General features: G+C 38.8%; 2 protein-coding genes across 2 annotated transcripts; both read right to left on the minus strand.

The window, feature by feature from the left end:
- Positions 1–6338: 6338 nt before the first annotated feature.
- LOC136853218 (uncharacterized) lies at positions 6339–7629 on the minus strand. The gene is made up of 2 exons (XM_067128592.1): positions 7491–7629; positions 6339–7069 (listed from the first exon to the last, which is right to left on the minus strand). The coding sequence occupies exons 1-2, from the start codon at positions 7627–7629 to the stop codon at positions 6339–6341; spliced, it is 870 nt and encodes a 289-aa protein (XP_066984693.1).
- A 57-nt stretch (positions 7630–7686) lies between these two features.
- Positions 7687–9185, minus strand: LOC136853219 (uncharacterized). The gene is made up of 3 exons (XM_067128593.1): positions 8651–9185; positions 8161–8406; positions 7687–7922 (listed from the first exon to the last, which is right to left on the minus strand). The coding sequence occupies exons 1-3, from the start codon at positions 9183–9185 to the stop codon at positions 7687–7689; spliced, it is 1017 nt and encodes a 338-aa protein (XP_066984694.1).
- Between the last annotated feature and the right edge of the window lie 12180 nt (positions 9186–21365).

Consider the following 21365-nt stretch of genomic DNA (forward strand, 5'->3'; position numbering starts at 1 on the left):
TGTGACCTTGACAGACAGTGATAGAATCCATTTAGAAACTGCCTCTTCAAGGTTACCTCGAGTTCTTTCATATATTCCTTACTTTACCTCGATGAGGTAATTATATTACTTTCATAACTGCAACCCAGCGCAATCCATATAGAAAATTCCTCTTCGAGGTTGCCTCGAGTGCTCACATGGTTTCCTTACTTTACCTCGATGAGGTACTTATATTTGTTACTTCATGTGACTCCAACCCTTAACAAAGGATGCCCACCAGATACTAATAAATATGAATATATCAAATTACTCAAAAAAATTTTTTTTGTTTTTATTCAACAAAAAAAAAAACAGTCACTTTTTAAAAGTGATAAACGGAGACTTCCATTGCATATACAAAAATCATTAAAAATAAAATTCGATATAGAACCATTGCCTAAAAACGGAATGAGTTTTATATTTGGTGAATCTAAATAACAGAAAACGGAATAACGCTGAATTTTATCCAATAACTTGAACTGAAACACTTTTATTATGGAGTCTAAAAGGGAATCATTTGTTCCATGCAAGTCTAACGGACCAGAAATTATGAACGGCGTGAATATTCAGTGAATGTTCAGTCGAATATTATACAGAATATTCATTCCATGAATATAACCTGAGTATTCTCTCACTCCCTACGTGATAACAGCGAGGAATATTAATGAATACATATTACCTATATTTGGGAAAAAACGATACTGTTTCAAAAGCAAAACTTGAAATTACATGGCTTGATTTCCTTTCCCCGTTATTCAACTTTGTCCTACCATCCATTCCTCTATCAATCTCTTTCCATTTCCTCTAGGCCTATGCTCCTCACTATGAACCTTCCCACTCTCCACTCTGTCATTCTCTTTTCTCCATTTCCTTTAGGCCAGTAGGCTACATCCCTCCGCCCTCCTTCGGGCATGTGTCCCATCATCATCAAAGTCCCACTTTCAAATGTAAATACAGTGGAGCTTCACAAACTCTCCACCCCATACCCCTCCTCCTACCCTCCTTCTATTGGCGTCAACCTCATCTTTAAACTCGAACGATAGACCGGGGAAAATACATGAGACTAAAGATTTCCCCTGAAGACTTTCCTTTCTCATGAATTATTGTGTATGAATACGTCACAATTCGTTTTATCATACACTTCCCTGCTATGAATACGTCACAATTGAGTCGTTTTATCAAGTGGTTTACACTTCCCACTGCATTATGAAATATGAGAGAGAGAGAGAGAGAGAGAGAGAGAGAGAGAGAGAGAGAGAGAGAGAGAGACTTTAAGCATTTAAGCATATGGTAGTTCAAGACACGTATAAATAACATGAATATTTTAAAACATTTCTAAGCCAATTGCTCGGATGGTAAACAGAGGTAATGGCGACAGTAATTGTAATAATAATAACACTCTTACTGCTACTACTATCAATAATAATAATAATAATAATAATAATAATAATAATAATAATAATAATAACAGCTTAAGCACCAGTATAAACTTAACGATGGCAAACGGAACTGGTTTTAATAAGGATACAAATATTGATTACTAAAAACTAACAATTAACCTTAGCATAATTCTTAATTGTCTTTAACAGTTTTCATTAGTTATTTAAATATTTAACAACTGTGAATGACACATTCAGCATTTAAATGATGATAATTAACATTACGAAAGTGATATGATTAACAGCCAAATAAGAGAAGCAAAACTAAAAATTATATAAACTGAGACGAAACATTACCAGTTGATCCTAGTTAACATTTCCCACTTTTCTTCTCATTCAGTTCATTCTATGCACAGTTCCGTTGCATGCATATATATAAACATGACTGTTAATATTATGATACCAAAGTAATATCTACGTCCGTAAACTTAAAAATTTAATAACCTTTAATATTGTTTCGAGCTAGAACATGAAGCATGCTGCATGGACCACTGATTCGCCATATATTTTATTTTATTTATTGGCCTTCTTTATGCACACATTCATTTCCTTTCAGTCAAAATTACCTTTTTATTTTAACCTTTATTTATTCATTCTAAGTATCGTTCCAGTGTCCAGTAATGAAAGAAAGTTGTGTCTCGGCTAGTAGCCTTTTATGCCTTTTATGCATGTCGCCAACACTCTAAGGATGACAGGAACTGAACCGAAAAGCTGTTATATATAATTATTTGTATGGTCTAGGGAAAAATAATATAGATTAATATGCAAGGTATTCCTGAAAGAGAACCAGAATCTCACTGCCATCACATCACGCCATGCAATATATAAATAATATTTCCCGTCTTCCACTTCCGGCCAATAGGATAGAGCAGCGACTGTTGCATTCACCTCCCCCACCCCAGACAGCCTCACACACAAAACATATTGCATGCTATTTCGAATATTAACTTACACACACAATTTACATGCAAGAAATTATTGAAATACCTTTCATTCATACTCGCATAGCCGGATGTCTTTTTATCTGCCCACAATGAGATATAAAAAAAAGTCCCTATTTCATCGTTCGTTTACGTTTGACACGAGTTGACCATTTGTTACGAGCCCCTTATTCGTATGCTTGCACCGATATATTATCGATTTAAATCGGCATTTTTATGATCTCACTAAGAACGAAGGTGTGAGTGTTCTTTCTATATATAAGCATTCAAATGTATTACTGAATAAATATTTTGCATCTAATCATAGTCAACCAACGATATCGGAAACACTGATTTCTGCAAATCGAGGGCCACATCCACCTAAACCCTCCTTTGTTGAGAGGACAGATGGAATGAAACGGGTTTGAGCTACAAAAATAATGTTTAGGTTAGATTACAATGATGAGACTTAATATCAGACATATTCAAGAGTTTACATATCAAATTTCGGTATTTAGTCTTTTGTATGAAGTTAAAATAGAGGGAGAGAGTTAGGGGAAATTCTTAAGCACCAACATATAACGCCAAGGCGAGGAACTAATTCGTAACGCAGACGCTTCTGAGGTGTTAAGCTACAAAAACAATCTCAAATTTGTTTGCGTTTAACATGGCGATTCACGTCTTTCACTTTAGACCTTTCTAACCACTCCTGAGAAACTATACGACTTCATATCAATAAAACAACGAACCGGTTTAGCCTAATAATTAGTATTCTCCTAGGCTATGAACCAACGGGTAAACACTTCCAAAAGTACCTACGAGCATTTAACGTCGTAATTCAAACAAATTTAGCTCCAAAGATAGTGTTAAATTCAAATTAGAGTTTAAAATGGCGATATGTTCAGTCACGTTTTTCAATTCAGTCCTCCTAATATCTGGAAAACTACAGGACTTGGATGTAAATAAAACAAAGTCCTAGTCTGGCCTAAGAAAGGTTTAAGCTTAGGCTACGACCACGATACTAATACCAAGTCCTATAAAAATTTATCGTTCTAAAAAAGACGTTTTGTTAAAGTCTGGAAAATACAGACGCTGGAATGTATGGAATGGAACCCTTACCTTCTTCCAGGTCCTAAGGAACGTCGTAGATGACGCCAAATTAAAAACCACTAAATTTTCAATCACTTGGCAGACAACACAGAACACAATCACAGCCTTCGGATGTCACTGAAACAAACACTGACGTTTGGAAAGCATCAGGACCCACTGGAAAGAATAAACAAACCGCTAAATCGGACCTACGTCTGTGTCCTGTTTCCGAAATTATCCTGACACTAAATAGAGGACCAAGCCAGCATCCTTTCAGGGGTAAACCCACACACGAAACAAAACTAGCCTGGAAGGGAGGGCGATAACTCTGGCCTACGCCCCACCCCCCAAATTCTCCGTCAGCCCTCCGTTAGTAGTTAACTGTTTAAATGCCTATTATACACTTTAGCCTTGTTATTAGCAGAAAGACTAATTAACGTAAAACGATTTTATATATTTATACACATGGACTAAATAGCATAAAGATCATTATTTTTATATTATACATTACAAACATTATTATATGGTAATTACTATATATATATTTAACGGCTTTTCAACTTCTCTCATTACGAAACTAAACAATTTGAATACCGCTGGTCCAGTAGTTATCAACCTACCCTCACCAGCATGGGACCCCACGATCGATCTCAGAGGGGGTAAATGATTTATATAGGCCGCTTCCTGAAAATCAATTATGCCTATACTGAATACTCTGTTCTTGTTTGGTTAGCTGACAGTAGTGATTCTCTCTCTCTCTCTCTCTCTCTCAATTAAAAGATTACATTACTGATCATGTGATTCAAGGTCTAGAGAATACAAGGTCTTCTCACGCGCAGGATTAACGGGGGTAGGTAAGGAGATGAGAGTTAAGAAACGTGACGTCACGCGGTCTACTTGCTTTCTCCTCTGCCCAAGCTCTGTACAAATGGGAAAACTTTTCTCCTGTTTCCTTATTGACTCTTTTTAATATTAAATTTTATGATTCATTCTTTTAGGAAAATAAAACACGTGTTGCCCATATTCATTTCTATACGTATATTCATCCAAATAATTACAACTGGAATTTAAAAACGAAAAAACATTTTTCACTATAATATACAACTCACACTCAAATGCACATATACGAGTACATGTATACATAAGGTTAACAATTATGTGACCAACTTTTTCGTTATGTTTGCAATGATAGCAAATAAATATCTTTTCCATCGATTTTAAATGCTCCAAAAATTCGGGTCGAGGTTTCATTGCAGTAGCTTCTCATTTGTTCTACTTATAGTGCCGATCCTTGTGCCATCTCCCTCGGTTCTTTACTTCCTAGAAAGTCATACTCGGGGAAACTTACGGGCTACGAAACCACCCACATATTGCATGCCTCCTTCTTCAGTGGCATCTTCTAACGTTTCTTCTTCAACAGTTTTGTCTTCATTGTCATCCTGCAATTCCTCCATTGGCAAACGAAACAATATTGCCGATAAGCTTAACGCTTTCTGAAGAGATGTTTCTTCAGCCTCGTAAGAAGTGCTTTCTTTAGCTAACAAGTTGGAAAATGAGACCTCGGTCATATTATCGCTAATACAATTTTCAACATTGTATTTTGCCCCTCGTAGAGTTCTCTCTTTTCCCAGGAGATGGGCTCTAACTCGGTGTTTAAATTCAACAGGTGATGGGTGCTGATGGCATGCACCCATTTGCCGTATACAGCCAAAAAAGTGTTCCAGTCCATCTCGATTCAGCCTATGAGTCAAGATGTATGATATTGCAAAATTTCACCTAACATCCCTTGTAGCTGCCGTTTTCTTCAAAGCCACAGGGATGAGATGTAGAAAAGACACAGATACTGTTACTCACGTCACACTTTATTAAAAATTTGATATAAAGTTCAAGTTGATATCACAAGACACTTTAAACCAACTTAAAGCTTTAAATCACTTAACACTAAGCACTACAACTTAAGTTGACCATAACTGTAAAAGCTTATAGTTGGTCAGTACTCCAAGACCAGAGAACCAATGATGAGTACTTTGCTAGTAGTGCAGGGCGACGAGGTTCAAGAAACTGAAAACAACAAAATACAAACTTACTAAAATTGTTAAAAAAAAATTCCATAATAAACAAAGAATTGATAATAGTTTGATTTAACTACAAAACACCACAAACATGAAATAGAATATATACAAATTTCAGTAAAGAAATAAACTTACATCTGTGTTACTCTAAGCTACATCCAATACAAGCGAAACGAATTTCCAAAGAAATGTTCTTTACACTTTGAAGACTTCTTCTACTCTGTCAGTCATCAAAAACCTTGATCCTATTTCCAGAAACTTATAACTGTTACAGTGTAATTCCAACACTGATAACTACCAGGATAAACAATCTTTTCAAGAACTACTCAACAGCAATTAACAAACAAATTACAGCAGTAACAATCCAAAACAGACTGAACAATGTTTACATGTAAAACGGACAAAATATCTACAATACAATTTAACCCTAATCACCAAGTTGAAAAAACAGAGCTTATTAATGATCATATACACAAATGGTTTCTATAAAATGCTGCATTTACATTCTCGGCCCTATAAACAAATTATTTGTTTATCAAAATCAATCATATCTATAAATGCAGGTGATATAAATAACATCTATAATAAATGTAATATACTCTCAAATCCTTTGATCCTAATAAAAATAACTATTATAATCATTGTTCCTCTACTGCAAGGAGAAGAACAAGCTTTTGAATGGGTCGATGGAGCTCTGATGTTTGTCTTTAAAACTACACTTCGTACAAAACCGGTTCTGTCCTTTCCAGTGCTGATAACACGACCCATCATCCAGTTACTCCTTAACTGATTATCATCTTTTACAAGGACAATATCACCAACTTGAAGGTGCCGCTTTTCCTTGTTCCACTTCTGTCTCTCTTGTAATGTTGATAAATATTCTCTTCGCCATCTAGTCCAGAATAAGTTAGCCAAGAATTGAACATATCATACCTCTGTCTCAGATACATATCTCCTTTCTGAAAAATTCCAGGTGGTGGCATCACAACACTTGATTTCTGTGTGAGAAGCTGTGCTGGACTGAGTGGTTGTAAGTCATCTGGGCTGTCACTGACTGTGGTCAAAGGACGGTCATTCACTATAGCCTCAACTTCTGTGAGAAGAGTGCGGTTACTCTCATCATCCAGTTGTCCAGCATGTTCTTTAAAGAGAGGAGTCAAGACCTTTCTCACAGTTCTAATCTGACGTTCCCACACACCTCCCATATGACTAGCTGTAGGGGGATTGAAGGTCCAGCTGATGCTTTCTTTTGAGAGGAAAGCTCTGACCTGATCATCATTCATCTCTTGCAGTGACTTCCTCAACTCCTTCTCAGCTCCATGAAAGTTTGTCCCATTGTCACACCAGATCTTCTTTACATTTCCTCTTCTAGCAACAAACCTTCTTAAAGCATTTATGAAGGACGATGTGTCTAAGGAATTGGCTGTCTCTATATGAATTGCTCTTGTAGACAAGCAAGTAAATAATACACCATACCTCTTCCTGATTTGCCTTCCTTCTTTGACTTCCTGTGGCCCAAAGAAGTCAACACCTGTGTGTGTGAATGGAGCAGCTGGAATTACTCTTTCAATGGTAAATCAGCCATCTTCTGGTTTAGAACAGGGTTTCTCATTTTTCTGCAAATGACACATCTTTGTAGAACCTGGCGGACACTTGCATTGGTACGGATAATCCAGTAAAGTTCTCTAAGTTTTGCCATCACATGGTTGCGTCCAGCGTGAGCTAATTTTTCATGTGTGTAACGAATAATCAAAGTGGTAATATGACTCTTTCTAGGTAATATCATTGGATGTTTCTCGCCAGCTGAAATTTCTGCTTTGGAGAGCCGTCCATTAACGCGAAGAAGCCTGTCTTTAGGATCAATGAAGGGATCTAGTTTATAAATGCTACTGCTACTACAAAGTCCTCGGCCCTTGACCCTTCACTCTTTTGTAAGAGTGTCACTTCCTTACTAAAAGTTTTCTTCTGGATATATCTGATGACTGCTTTTCCAGCAGCATCTAATTCTTCTGCTGTAATTGAACCATTAAGTCTAGCTTGTCTCTTAGATTTCAGTATGAAAAAGAGACGGTGATACACAGCAACAGCCATCCTCAACCGATGCCATGAAGAATAATACTTAAGAAACTTATCAACAGCATTTCCTCCTCATCTTCTGGATGCACTGCAAAAACTTGTAGATCCTTCCAATTCAACTACACCTTGGGGCATATCATTTTTCCACAGCTCCTCTGGTCCTCTAAGAAAATATGGGCCATCAAACCAAATGTTACTGTTCAGAATTTGCTGACTTGTGAAACCTCTTGATGCAATATCAGCAGGATTCTCTTTACTCTGAACATATCTCCACTGTGTATTTTCAGAGAAATCCTTAATTACTTTCACTGTATTTGCAACAAATATAAGAAACCTCTTTCTATCACTAAAAATATAGTGAAGAACTGTTGTAGAATCTGTGTGATAGAATGTCTGGTCCACTGTAATCTGCAGCTCTTTCAAAATGTGTGGTGCTAGATTTATGGACACCACTGCAGCAGTCAATTCCAGTCAGGGGTATGGTTGTTGCCTTTACAGGACACACTCTAGACTTTCCCATCAGCAGAGCAGTAGAAATCCTCCCACTGTTATCGGAAAGTCTTATGTATGCTGCAGCACCATAGCCTTCATTACTAGCATCTGAAAACATGTGCAGCTGTGTGGAAGTCACTGTACCAAATTCCTTTGGTTTGACACATCTTGGAATCTTTAAGTTACCCAGGATTGGTAAATCATCAAGCCACCTTCTCCAGGGCTTCAGGTATTTTTTGGGAATAACATCATCCCATCCAATGCTGCTATCCTGACAAACTTCGCAAAGAATTCTCTTAGCTGGCAAAAGAAAAGGAGCCACAAAACCAAGAGGATCATAGAGGGAACATACTGTTGACAAAATACCTCTCCTTGTAAGTGGTTTTGGGTCCAAGCTTGCGGAGAAAGTAAAGTAGTCATTTTCAATATTCCACTGAAGACCAAGAGCTCTTTCTACATGAAGTTCATCATAGTCAAGATCACGTTTGAAGATCTTTTGAACGGTCCTCTTGTGGGATTGATTTCAACACCAGCTTGCTGTTACTCACAAACTTTGTCAGCCGAAAGCCTCTTTCCTTCAATGCTGCTGTAACGTCTTTCACAAGTCTTAATGCCTGCTCTTCTGAAGGTACAGACTTTAAATAGTCATCCGCATAAAAATTAGTCTTAATGGTGCGTTCTACATCTGGACCATACTTATCTCTTGCATGGTCAGCTGCTGCCCTCAAAGCATAATTGGCGATGCTAGGTGATGATACTGCTCCAAAGATGTGAACACCCATTCGATACTCTGTAAGTTCGCTTTCAATTTCACCACCAGGCCACCATAAGAATCTTAGGTATTTATGTTGAACCTTTGGTACCTGAACTTGGTAAAACATAGATTCTATGTCACCCATCAAGGCCACCCTTTCTAGACGAAATCTGATGAGCACTCCAATCAGGGAATTAGTCATATCAGGACCTTGCATCAACTTGTCATTAAGGGAACTACCCTGGTATTTAGCACTACAGTCAAAGACTACTGTAATCTTATTTGGCTTTTTGGATGGTAGACACCGTGATGAGGTAGATACCATGCAGGCTGTTCATCATACGACTGATCCTCCGAACCTTATAAGCATATCCTTTAGACACCAATTTCTCAACAAATTCCACATAATCTTCATGGTACTTTGGATTTAGTTTCATTTTTTCTTCTTTGCCATTTTGCTCGTTTCACTGCCTGTTCTCTATTGTTTACCAAGTTAACTTTATTGGTTCTAAATGGTAGGGAAAGCTGGTAGTGTCCATTGGTAAACTGAATGTTTTCTGCCACTTCTTTGAGGAACCGTTGATCTTCTTGTGACAGACCCTTCTCATCAGGAACTCTACCAGCATCTTTCTCACTAAAGTCTCTTTCAAACATATGGACCACAGCTGCAGGATGAAAACACTCCTCTACCCTTACAACTTCCTGAAGAAAGACATGGTGACATGAAATATTGTTCTTCTCTGAAGAGTGTTTAAAATGTAGAGGGCCACTAACAGTCCATCCATGGTGGTAAAGAACTGCAAAGGAATCTTGACCCTTGGCTGGAAGCACCTCTAATGATTGCAGTGCTTTAGGGCAATTACTGCCAATCAACAAACCAATCTCCAGATCTGCTGTATAATCAGGAATTAGATCAGCTATATTCCTCAGACCGGCTACCTTTAAGATAAAGGTTTTTGGCAGATCAATAGTGTTGTTTCCTTCCATATCTGTAACACACAAATTATTAACCGCCAAAGTATTCACAATGTTTACGCCATGCATGGTTTGGAGCTTTAAACATGTCTCTGTTCCAGATGCACCTATCTGCTCTCGTAAACTCACTGTGATGAAACAACCAGTGCCAGTGCTGCCATTATCAAAAAAGGCATAAGTGTCCAAAACTACTTTGTTTCCTTTCTGATATACTTTTACTGGGAGAATAGCCTGTAATATTGTATTTACTTCACTAACATGATTGGTAGTACATGTGCTAACAATAATTTCACTTGCTTCTTTGCTAGATGAGCTATCATTCTCTTTATGTAGCTTGAATCCGTCGATATGCAGTGATGTGGGATGCCTCTTAGAGCATGTCTTACATTGCTTCCTTTTCATACATCCTTTAGAGGTATGGTTGAGACCAAAGCATCCAAAACACAACCTTCTCTCCTTAAGGAAATCTATTTTTCTTCAGAGGTCTTCTTAGCAAAATTCCAGCAATTGTCAAGATCATGGTTTTTCTTGCACATTGGACATGATTTCTCTTTCTCAGACACTATTGATGTCTTTCTATTTTCTGGATTCAGTTCTGCTTGGGTAGCAAAGCTTGAACTTTTGCTCTTTTGTTGACAAGATCTGAATTTGAAGCTACCAGAGTTGTTTTCAGGCTTTGAATAATTATTTTGAAGAGCAAACTTGCTGAATGCTGGGTCGTTTGCTGCCTTTGCCTTTTATAAACAAATTCAACCAAATCTGCAAAATCAACTCCTCCCTTTTCTTCCCTCAAATGTCCAGCCAGGCTACACCACTTGTCCTGAAGGAATGTCAGAAGTTTTTTAACAACTGCTTGAAGGTTAGGAAGATGATTTAGTACTTCCATGTGTGACAAGTTGGTCATGGCATGTCTGCACTTAATAAGGAATAAAGCAAATGTATACAAGCCATGAGGATCTTCGTGTTTCAGTGCAGACCAAGAAATAAGTTTCTTAATATATGCCATCGACACCTTGTAGGATCGCCATACTCTTGACTGAGCAAACTCCTAGCTGTAGTATATCCTTCTGAAGAACTCATATACAAGCATCCACCTATCAAGTCTTTGGCTTCCCCTTCAAGTTGCTGATCCAAGTAGTACAGTTTGTCAGCATCACCTGAAGCATTTGGGGCAATTCTGGCATCAAATGCCATCATGAAATTGGCAAACTCAATAGGGTCACCTTTAAATTTTGGTACTTCTATGCTTGGAAGCAACATTGCTGCAGTCATGTGTTGCTGTGTCTTCAGGAGCATCTCTTGTTGGGACTGTAGTTGCATATCAAGATTTGGCTCAGGGAACCGACACTGGCTAGAACTACAGGGAACGTTCGCTTTCAACTGAGGAGTATCTGCTGTTATATCCGAAGGTTGTGGTTGGAACGGGTCTACATTTGGATTCAACTGGGAAGGAGTATCTTTCGGCACGATATCCGAGATATTGTCAGCTTCAGCATAAACTCTTTCTCTTGCTTGAGACATTGCAATTTTTGTTTCTAATTCCAATTGCTCTTTCTTTTTTCTAAGTATAAATTCTTGCTCTTCCCTCTCCTGCTTAAGTCTGAGTTCTTGCTCTTCCATCACTTTTGCTTTTTCTCTCATAGCATGTTGAGCCATCAATTCTGCCAGTCTAGCTTTCTCTTTGAGGCGAGCAGATTTTACACTAGTTCTGCTGGACTTGGTCCTGCTAGTGGATGAGGAACAAAGACTTTTTCTATCAAGGTCTGCAGTCAATTGTAATTCACTTTCCTTGACCCAGTTATTCATTTCTGTAATGAAACGATCAATACATACTGTATTTTCTGAATGCCTCTTATTTACTGTGTTTCGTTCACTGGAATCTGTTAAAACTTCTCATATTGCTGAAAACATTCATCATATTTATCACGTAATTTGCACAAAATAATCATTTCAGACTTCACCAGATGGAGATTATCACAATTATCCATTAGTCTAAAGATCTCATTTCTCCTTTTGGTCACAGCAGACAGAGCAGCAGTTTGGACATTGGTAAATCTGATAAACAGTTCCGCACTAGTTTAAGGGAAAATAGATTCCTGCGTTGTTTGTAAATATACTGAAGAATCGTTCACTTCTTATTTCAGGTTGGGGAGACAATTCTAAGTAATAAAATAAGCGATTCAAATTTCAAATGATTCGGTCAAAAACAAAGTCCAAAAATGATGTTGTCGGTGTGCTGCTGTTTGTAAACTGAACGCATAACATACAAAAGTCCTCCTAAGAATGTAGTTCTGAAAGACTGTGAAAACCAATCACCTGTCTTTTTTGACAAAGTAACCAATTACGCGAGTCATTACGTCACTATAGCCAATCAGAGGGTCTGTACTAAACGCTTTTGATTTTCTTTTGTTTCTCGTCGCGGAAGAATATAATTTTCCAGAAAGGTTAGTCATCTTTTTTTTCCGGTGCTCAGTCTGCATTGCAAAGTCCATTAGGTAACATGGATGATGGATGAAGCTGGCCCTTCTCGTGTAACTCAACCGGATTCCTCGTCGGAAGTGTTAGCCTGTAGCAAGTGTTTTGTCAGTTATGGACAGAATCATACGAGCTTGCCAAGAATCTTTAAAAATGCTGATAAGCTGCGAAAGCGTTCCTCCACGGCATTTCATTTACGTTTTCAACTGATATTTTACTAATTTTACTGATTTTCCCAATCTGTCTCCCCCACCCAAAACCCCCAGTTCCCACATGTGGTCCCCCAAGATTGCTGGATGGTTAAAAGGGTTTCCCCACAGTTTTATTGATACAGCAACAAAAAAAAAAGCGTTTTTGAGCGATTTCTTAAGTTTTAACTTCCGAAAGTTATGCGGAACTATTGCTCAGATTTACCTGGACATTTTTCAAAGTTTTCATTTGCTCTTGTATCACTTTGAGACAATCTTCACTGACTATAGACACAGCAGCTTTGCTAGATTCCTGCATTTTCAATCACGAGATTTTCTTGAACTAATGTAGCTGCCGTTTTCTTCAAAGCCACAGCGATGAGATGTAGAAAAGACACAAATACTGTTACTCACGTCACACTTTATAAAAAATTTGATATAAAGTTCAAGTTGATATCACAAGACACTTTAAACCAACTTAAAGCTTTAAATCACTTAACACTAAGCACTACAACTTAAGTTGACCATAACTGTAAAAGCTTATAGTTGGTCAGTACTCCAAGACCAGAGAACCAATGATGAGTACTTTGCTAGTAGTGCAGGGCGACGAGGTTCAAGAAACTGAAAACAACAAAATACAAACTTACTAAAATTGTTAAAAGAAATCCCATAATAAACAAAGAATTGATAATAGTTTGATTTAACTACAAAACACCACAAACATGAAATAGAATATATACAAATTTCAGTAAAGAAATAAACTTACATCTGTGTTACTCTAAGCTACATCAATACAAGTGAAACGTTCAATGTTCTTTACACTTTGAAGACTTCTTCTACTTGTAAGCACCACATCAAGACGCCAGGGTAGTGTTTATCTCCGCTGAGCATGTTTTCTTTGGTGACTTCCCATTTTCTTCAAGCTCAATTAGTCACGCCTAAAACGTGCCAGGTCACGCATTTTAATCATTTTTACTTTATGCGTCTTCAATGTCACACATTGTATCACATGTTTCTTCATTCACATTCAGGCATCAAGACTGTATCCATATTGTAGTTCTGTATGTTTTATATTGTAATTTGTACTCGTTCACTGCATATTATTGTTTATTGTTTCGACCTCAGGTCACAATTCCATTGTCTCTCGCGGGCCTGTTCGTCAGTCGGATTTGTAAAACTGCCTGGATCTGTAATAAAGTAGCAGTAACTTTTACCTGCTCGTTTCTTTGACACCTTACAGTGGTGACCCCGGAGTATCCGGGCCATTAGCCATTACTGACACAGCAACTTAGTCTTGGCTCCAGGATTTCTCCAAAACGCTCTTAGCGGCCTAAACATGGCGCTGTAACCAGCGTTTGAGCGTGCTGACTCTCGTTCGTACCCCACCAGGAAGGGGTCAAAGGAGCGTCATGGACGCCAGGATATCCTCCGAACCACTGCGCGCACGACTCTCGAAAGTGCGTACTCGCGCGCACCGGCCAAACCCCACTCCAGTAAGGGGTCAAAGGCGAGCATGGGCGGATATCCCTCCTTCATGCAGTTAAAGTGCGGACCCGCCAGACTCGGAGGTTTACCTGCCTCCCATCACACCAGCGCCCGCCCCGCACGAATCGAGGCCCTCCAAGTGCTCCACCAGCCAGGGCGCCGCTTCGGCCACATCCACATCGGCGTCGTGGGCCCCTTCCCCATCAGGCGGATCCAGATACCTCCTGGCGGTGGTAGACCGTTCGACGAGGTGGCCACGCCACACCCATGCAAGAAGCCACCGCCAGCGGCGTGCGCTGAGGCCCCTGCTCTCCAGTTGGGTTAGCCGCCGGCGTCCCGGACCACATCACAACCGACAGGGCCCCGCTTTCCTCTCCGAGTTGTGGTCTGCCCTGGCTCAACTGCTGGGAACCACGCACCACACCACCACAGCGTACAACCCAGCGGCCAATCGGCCTGGTTGAACGGTTCCACAGGTCCCTAAAGTCATCCCTCATGGCCTGCTGCACCGCCGAGGACTGGAAACATCAGCTGCCGTGGGTCCTCCTCGGGTTGAGAACCGCCCCAAAGCCGGCGGCACCCCATCCGCAGCTGAACAAACCTATGGGGAACCCCTCGTGGTGCCGGGAGAGCTCGTGACGGATGAACGCCACTCCCCATCACTGCAGAGGCTCCGTGACGTGGCGGCAAGTTCGCCCCTTGCAGGCGCTCATACATCGACAAAGCAACCACCTTCATGCCGCCACAGCTGTCATCCGCCACCCGTCTTCGTCAGAGTCGACGCCGTCCGTCCACCACTAACTAAGCCCTACAGGGGACCCTTCCGTGTGCTGGAACGAAACAGCAAGGCGTTCCAGCTGGCACTCCCTGGCAAGGACGACTGGGTTTCAATAGACCGGTTAAAGCCCGCCTTTCTGTCGGAGAGTCCCGACAGCGACGCAGCACCCCTTCCGCCCAACCGCACTCCAGCACGCCCTCACCCCCGCAGGCGCGGCCTTGCCGGAAGGGACCGCCCAACCAGCAGCCTCACAGGCGGGAGGCCCCTCCGTTATCTTCAAGGAGCCGCGGCACCCTTCAGCGTCCCAGCAGATACAGGGATTAGTCAGACGCGTCCCTCGTCTTGGGGGGGGAGTATTTGTAAAGTCACCACATCGGCGCCAGGGTAGTGTTTCGGCGGCGCCATTAATTAAGTCTCCGCTGAGCATGTTCTCTTTGGTGACTTCCCATTTTCTTCTAGCTCAATTAGTCACGCCTAAAACGTGCCAGGTCACGCATTTTTAATCATTTTTACTTTATGCGTATTTATACAAATGTCACACATTGTGTATCACATGTTTCTTCATTCACAGGCATCAAGACTGTATCCATATTGTAGTTCTGTATGTTTTGTATTGTAATTTGTACTCGTTCACTGCATATTATTGTTTATTGTTTCGACCTCAGGTCACAGTCAATTCCATTGTCTCTCGCGGGCCGGCGTCAGTCGGCCACTATATAAACTGCCTGGATCTGTAATAAAGTAGCAGTAACTTTTACCTGCTCGTTTCTTTGACACCTTACATACTCTGTCAGTCATCAAAAAAACCTTGATCCTATTTCCAGAAACTTATAACTGTTACAGTGTAATTCCAACACTGATAACTACCAGGATAAACAATCTTTTCAAGAACTACTCAACAACAATTAACAAACAAATTACAGCAGTAACAATCCAAAACAGACTGAACAATGTTTACATGTAAAACGGACAAAATATCTACAATACAATTTAACTCTAATCACCAAGTTGAAAAAACAGGGCTTATTAATGATTATATACACAAATGGTTTCTATAAAATGCTGCATTTACATCCCTAGCAAGTTCGTTAGAGATTTGCAAGATATCACAGGGCCTTTCTGGAAAGGGTAAAGTCCTTTTCCTCCCAGACTTTTCACTGTCCTGGATACGCGTATCATCTCTTGCGACGTTTTGTTTTGGTTTCTAAAATTAGCCCGTAAGCATTCCGTGAAGACTTTCTATCGAAAGGCGCTCCAGAACTGAATAAATCAAACCACTCATCAACAAGGCAAATGAACTGGCTTGCACTCTCCCAGTGACTATCCACAATCAGACCTTTTTCTCCGAAGTGTTTGAGATTTTTGTGAGTGGCAGAGTAACTGTAACGCTAATTTCACTGTCATACCCTCCATACCTGTAACACTTAAATGCTTTTCAAATAGTTTATGAGTTGTCATTAGATCACTCTTACTTTTCTTAATTAGTTCCCTGACTCAATGTGAGCAGTCCTACAGTCCGATAACCCAGATTCATGGTATAAGAAAGTGAAGTATTTCTGATGAGTTTTATCAAGTGAGGAGCATCGGCAAATACAAATATTTCCCTGCAATGATCCGCAGGATTAACAATGTTGGATTAGTTACGCCATTGCCTATTGAATTCCATAACCTTATATTTGTTGCCCCAAGTCATTAACCATATCAACTATAGGAAATCCAGCTCTCGCTATCTTGGTGATGAACTCAAATAGGAGAATTTTAGTTATATCGGTGTCGAAATTATAATGAATAAGCTGTTTCTAAGGTCTGACCTTTACACATTGCACTTTTGATCTAGGTTCATATAAAGCGTCTGTGCCTTTATCATAACTCCATCTTTTTGCGACACTACACTTGTCGTCCATAGGAAATCTATGAAGAATTAGATTATTATTTTTTCCTATTTTCAAAGTACCCGTTTACTGCACAAGATTTGGCTCATGTCGCCTAAACTGTCTCAATTGCAGCAAGAAAGAGAAAAATATAAGGCCGCTATTACGGACAATATCAACATCAAATATGTGGAAGCAAGGCTTGCACTGTTGTTTGTAAACGGGCTGATCAGTCAGAGATCACCAAGGGCCGTGAGTAGACCGCGTGACGTCACAACCTCTAAATGCGCATTAGATCCCAATTTTGGGTCAGCCGTGAGAAGACCTTGTATTCTCTAGACCTTGATGTGATTATTTTCAACGTAAAATATTGGATGAAAAACTTCTTCAATTAATATTGAATGTCAGTATAAAGCATATAATATTATACATATTATACACACACACATATATATATATATATATATAATATATATATATATATATATATATATATATATATATATATATATATATATATATATATATATATATATATATATATATATATATATATATATATATATATATATATATATATATATATATATATATATAATATATATATATATATATATATATATATATATATATATATATATATATATATATATATATATATATATATATATAATATATATATATATATATATATATATATATATATATATATATATATATATATATATATATATATATATATATATATATATATATATATATATATATATATATATATATATATATATATATATATATATATATATATATATATTTCAGAAAAGATGGCTATACAATTTTAAAGGACACATATATGCATTTCATAGCTTCAATGCTTTAAGATGTGATGAAAGAATTTATGGAGTCAGATGGAAGTAGGTCGAGAGACTCGAGGTAAAATCTTTGTGTTCAACAAATAGTTTGATTCCTCAGCAATATTGCCAGTCAGGTGATCTCCAAGTGTTATGTATATTCGTGAGTACGTGCGTTAATTTGATCTAGATTACGCCAAAATCTGCCCTAAAAGTGAGTTTGATCGTTCATTAACGTGATAGAACTGCAGTTGTCTAGACGTAGCTTTGGAGAGGATCCAGGCTTTAAAACGACAGATAAGGTAGAGTTTGAAATCTCTGTTTTTATGGGAGGAAATTGAACTTGTGATTTTTACCATGATTTTCTAATCATTATGAACTTTTGAACTGGTGTGGGAGATTTAATATGAATATTCATACCTCTTTTTTGTATTATTGTTTTGTCATGTTACGTTTGCCATATCTTGGCTATGCATTTTACACTTTCCATTATTGTGTTTTGCATTTCATATGTTTTTGGAGTTTTCTATCATGTTTAATTCTTCCGACAGATGTCTGTGGACAGATGTCGGTGGACAGTGTGGACTGTTTTGAATAACATGTGGTAGACTGTTTTTTGACATGACCAATTATTGATTTGGGGAGTATGTGTGAGTTTGGATATTTTCAGGCTATTAGCCATAGTGAGACTTTTAATCAGAAGTGTTTTACAGTTCAGAGTTTAGTTATCTAACTCGATAATTCATTTATTATGCATTTTAATCTTTGCTTTGTTTTGTTCATTTCTTGTTGGGTTATTTGAATAATAAACCTATTTTTGTAGAAACTATTGCGTTTCTTTAAATGGTCCATTTAATTGATTTGGTGAGAATGAGTGAGATTCGGGTGGGTGAACTTCGGAAAACGATGAGAGAGAGAGAGAGGTGATACACGGTGAGAGAGAGAGAGAGAGAGAGAGAGAGAGAGAGGAAAGAGGAAAAATAGATGTAAATAGTTGTCGTGAGCGAACGTTCATACGCCTCCGTTTCATGAATAAAGATCGTTGGAGCACGTTACGTACACCTTCAAAAAGGTGTTAATTCTGTCCTCGTTACAGAATTTAATGGTTGGCAGCGGTGTCAGAATTTAATGGTGGCAGCCGTGTCTGAATGAAATGGCGGCAGCGGGTGTCTTTTGATTTTAAATGGTGGCAGCATGATTTTAATGTCTTTAATGATGGCGAAAGAGGGAGATTGCTAATAGACTAATTGGTAACGTTGATGCCCAAGGCATAGGCGACTTCACCTAAGAGCTAAGGCGACGGGTCAGTGTTGAATGACTGAGTAGGTCGTGATTACGTGTGAAATGCGGGGAACCTTTCCTCTTTTTTTCCGTTTCTATTCGAGTACTGGGAGTGGGGAGTTGTGAAATAGATCTGGATGATCTCTAGAGCAATTTTGGGGTTAACAAAATACCCAAATAAGTGTGAATAGTGGCGATTGTGAGTTGATTACGCAAAGTGATTATTCAACAATAATCGCGCTGGGTGTCCTTTTTGCTGAGCCTCGAATGGGTGACGTCACAGGTTAGCAAGTTGAGAGATAGGTACTTCGTTTTCTGTTTCAAAATTGGTAAGTACCCCATTCTCGTAAGTTGCGCAGAACGCCGTTTTCTATTCTTCTTTTAGAGGGGGTAACTTGTGCCTTTCTCTAGTGTTCTTTTTGGTTTCTCTTTTTATGTTGTTACGCTCAGGGCGTGTGATTACTCACAAAATGCCGGACGATGCAGCAAGCACATCCCAATCAATTGTGGTGCATAAAGTGACGAACATTTGTGGGGAATTACAAATTTTAAAGGGTTAGTTGATGGAAAGCCAAACCAAAATATAGAAACTTTCATTGAGTCAGTGAACAATTATCTGAATTCCAAGAAAATTACGAATGGCGCTGAAGCTTTAACAGAGGCTAAATCATTTCTGGATTTAGATAAAGGAGATATTGGGAAACGAGCACGCAGTTTCGGGTTCAGAAGGTGTAAAACTTGGAATGAACTGCAGAAATTTCTACGAGCTACTTATGGCGGAGTTCAACGTGAATGCGCAGTTCGGAATTTGCGAGAGTTTCTCAAAATAAAGAAGGGCAATGATTCACTAGTCACATACAGTGCGAATTTATTTGATGCAGTAGTTGAGTTAAAGAAATCTATAACAGGTTCTCCATGGGTAACTGGAAATAATATCTCTTTAGATAATTTTGAAAGATTGTTACACTTTGCTTGCCTTTTAACGTCAGTCCCAGATGTAATTGTAGATAGTTTTGATAAGAGAATTGATCAGGATACAGACGAATCCTTTTTGTTTGCACAGATTAACAAAAATCTAGCAAAATGCCCGACACTGGACAGTAGTTTTGTACAGGGGAGGTGCAAAGATGTCAGCTGCGGTTTCCAAACCACAGAATAATGATAGTCGCTCGCATTCGGGAAATGATGCAACAGCGAAGACATGTGCACGAGTAGAATCGAAGAAAATTCCAGAGAGATCAGTCACAACGATACGTTGTTTCAATTGTGATAAAATAGGCCATAGTAAATCAAATTGCAGAGTGAGATATTGTTCAGTTTGCAAATCTTCAGATCATGGATGGAGATTTTGCCCAGCCACGAAGAGTAGAGATTATTCAGGGAAGTCCCGGGGAGGTTTTTCTAGATATGACAGGAGAATTCCACATGATGCAAGTTCTAGATACACAAAGGAACAGCAGAATTTTCACAAGATAAGTTCGAAAACGGACACAGGATAATGACTAATCAGGTCGCAGAGTCACTAGAACCTAGGCCGATTGTACGTGGATTCTCTAATGGCAATGAAATTCATATTTTCATTGATTCTGGTAGCTCAGTTAACTTAGTAAATGCTGACCTTTTTCACTCGAGGTTTCCAGAGTGCAAATTAGTCCCTTCTAGTGAGACAGTGTGTGATGTACAAGCGAGGAAACTGAATATTTTAGGTTCGTCATTTCTTACGCTTTGTATCGGTGGAAAGACAATAGTAGAACCATTTTTGGTCATAGAAGGATTAGCCTTAGGTGAAATGGTTTTGCTAGGACACCCTTCTTGTATGCGACATAACATCAACATTCTTACGGGAGTTCAGGGGATTACAATAGGTGAGTCGGGTTGTTTTGTTCCATATATACACAGGAAAAAACTTGTGAGAAACTTAAGACACAGTCTGAGACATGTGTAACACATTCATTAGAGAGTGAAGATATTCCGCAGAGATCTTTCAAAGGATTTTTGTTGGAAGATGTTGAATTGCAACCGCGAGTTCCTACATTAGTTAAAGTGTCGCTGAAAGAGAAAAGTTTCCTTCTCAAGTGTGCGTTGTTGAGGGAACCGAGAAATTCAAAGACGTTGTGAGTACGGTGTCAGTGAATGAAATTTCAGTCGCAGGCGTGACTTCAGTAGAATTAGTTAGCTATCAAGACTCAGTGAAAAAATATCACAAGGGTACTTATGTAATTGATTTTGAAGAGTTTAATGAAGAGCATAAATTAGTGAGTTTTTGTGGAGACGGGAATATGTTTCCTAACGAGGAGCAACAGTTCCGAAGTCAGGTTCTACATGAACACCTGGCTAAAGTTGATTATCCTGAGTATTCAGATAAAGTAGAGAAAGTGTTGAAAGAATATTTAGATATTATTGCTTTGAAGGGAGATAAATTAGGAGTTACAGATGTTTTAGAACATTCAATCCGCCTAGAAAAGGGTACAAATCCCATATATATTCCAGCATATCGAATTCCTTTTAAGATCAGAGAAGAAGTAGAAAAAGAAGTTCAGAAGTGGGAGTCGGAAGGCATTATTAGACCGTCCAATTCTCCGTTTAATTTTCCTTTGCTTG

The sequence above is a fragment of the Macrobrachium rosenbergii genome, chromosome 27 (assembly GCF_040412425.1).
Source record: "Macrobrachium rosenbergii isolate ZJJX-2024 chromosome 27, ASM4041242v1, whole genome shotgun sequence".
NCBI classification, from domain to species: Eukaryota; Metazoa; Arthropoda; class Malacostraca; order Decapoda; family Palaemonidae; genus Macrobrachium; species Macrobrachium rosenbergii.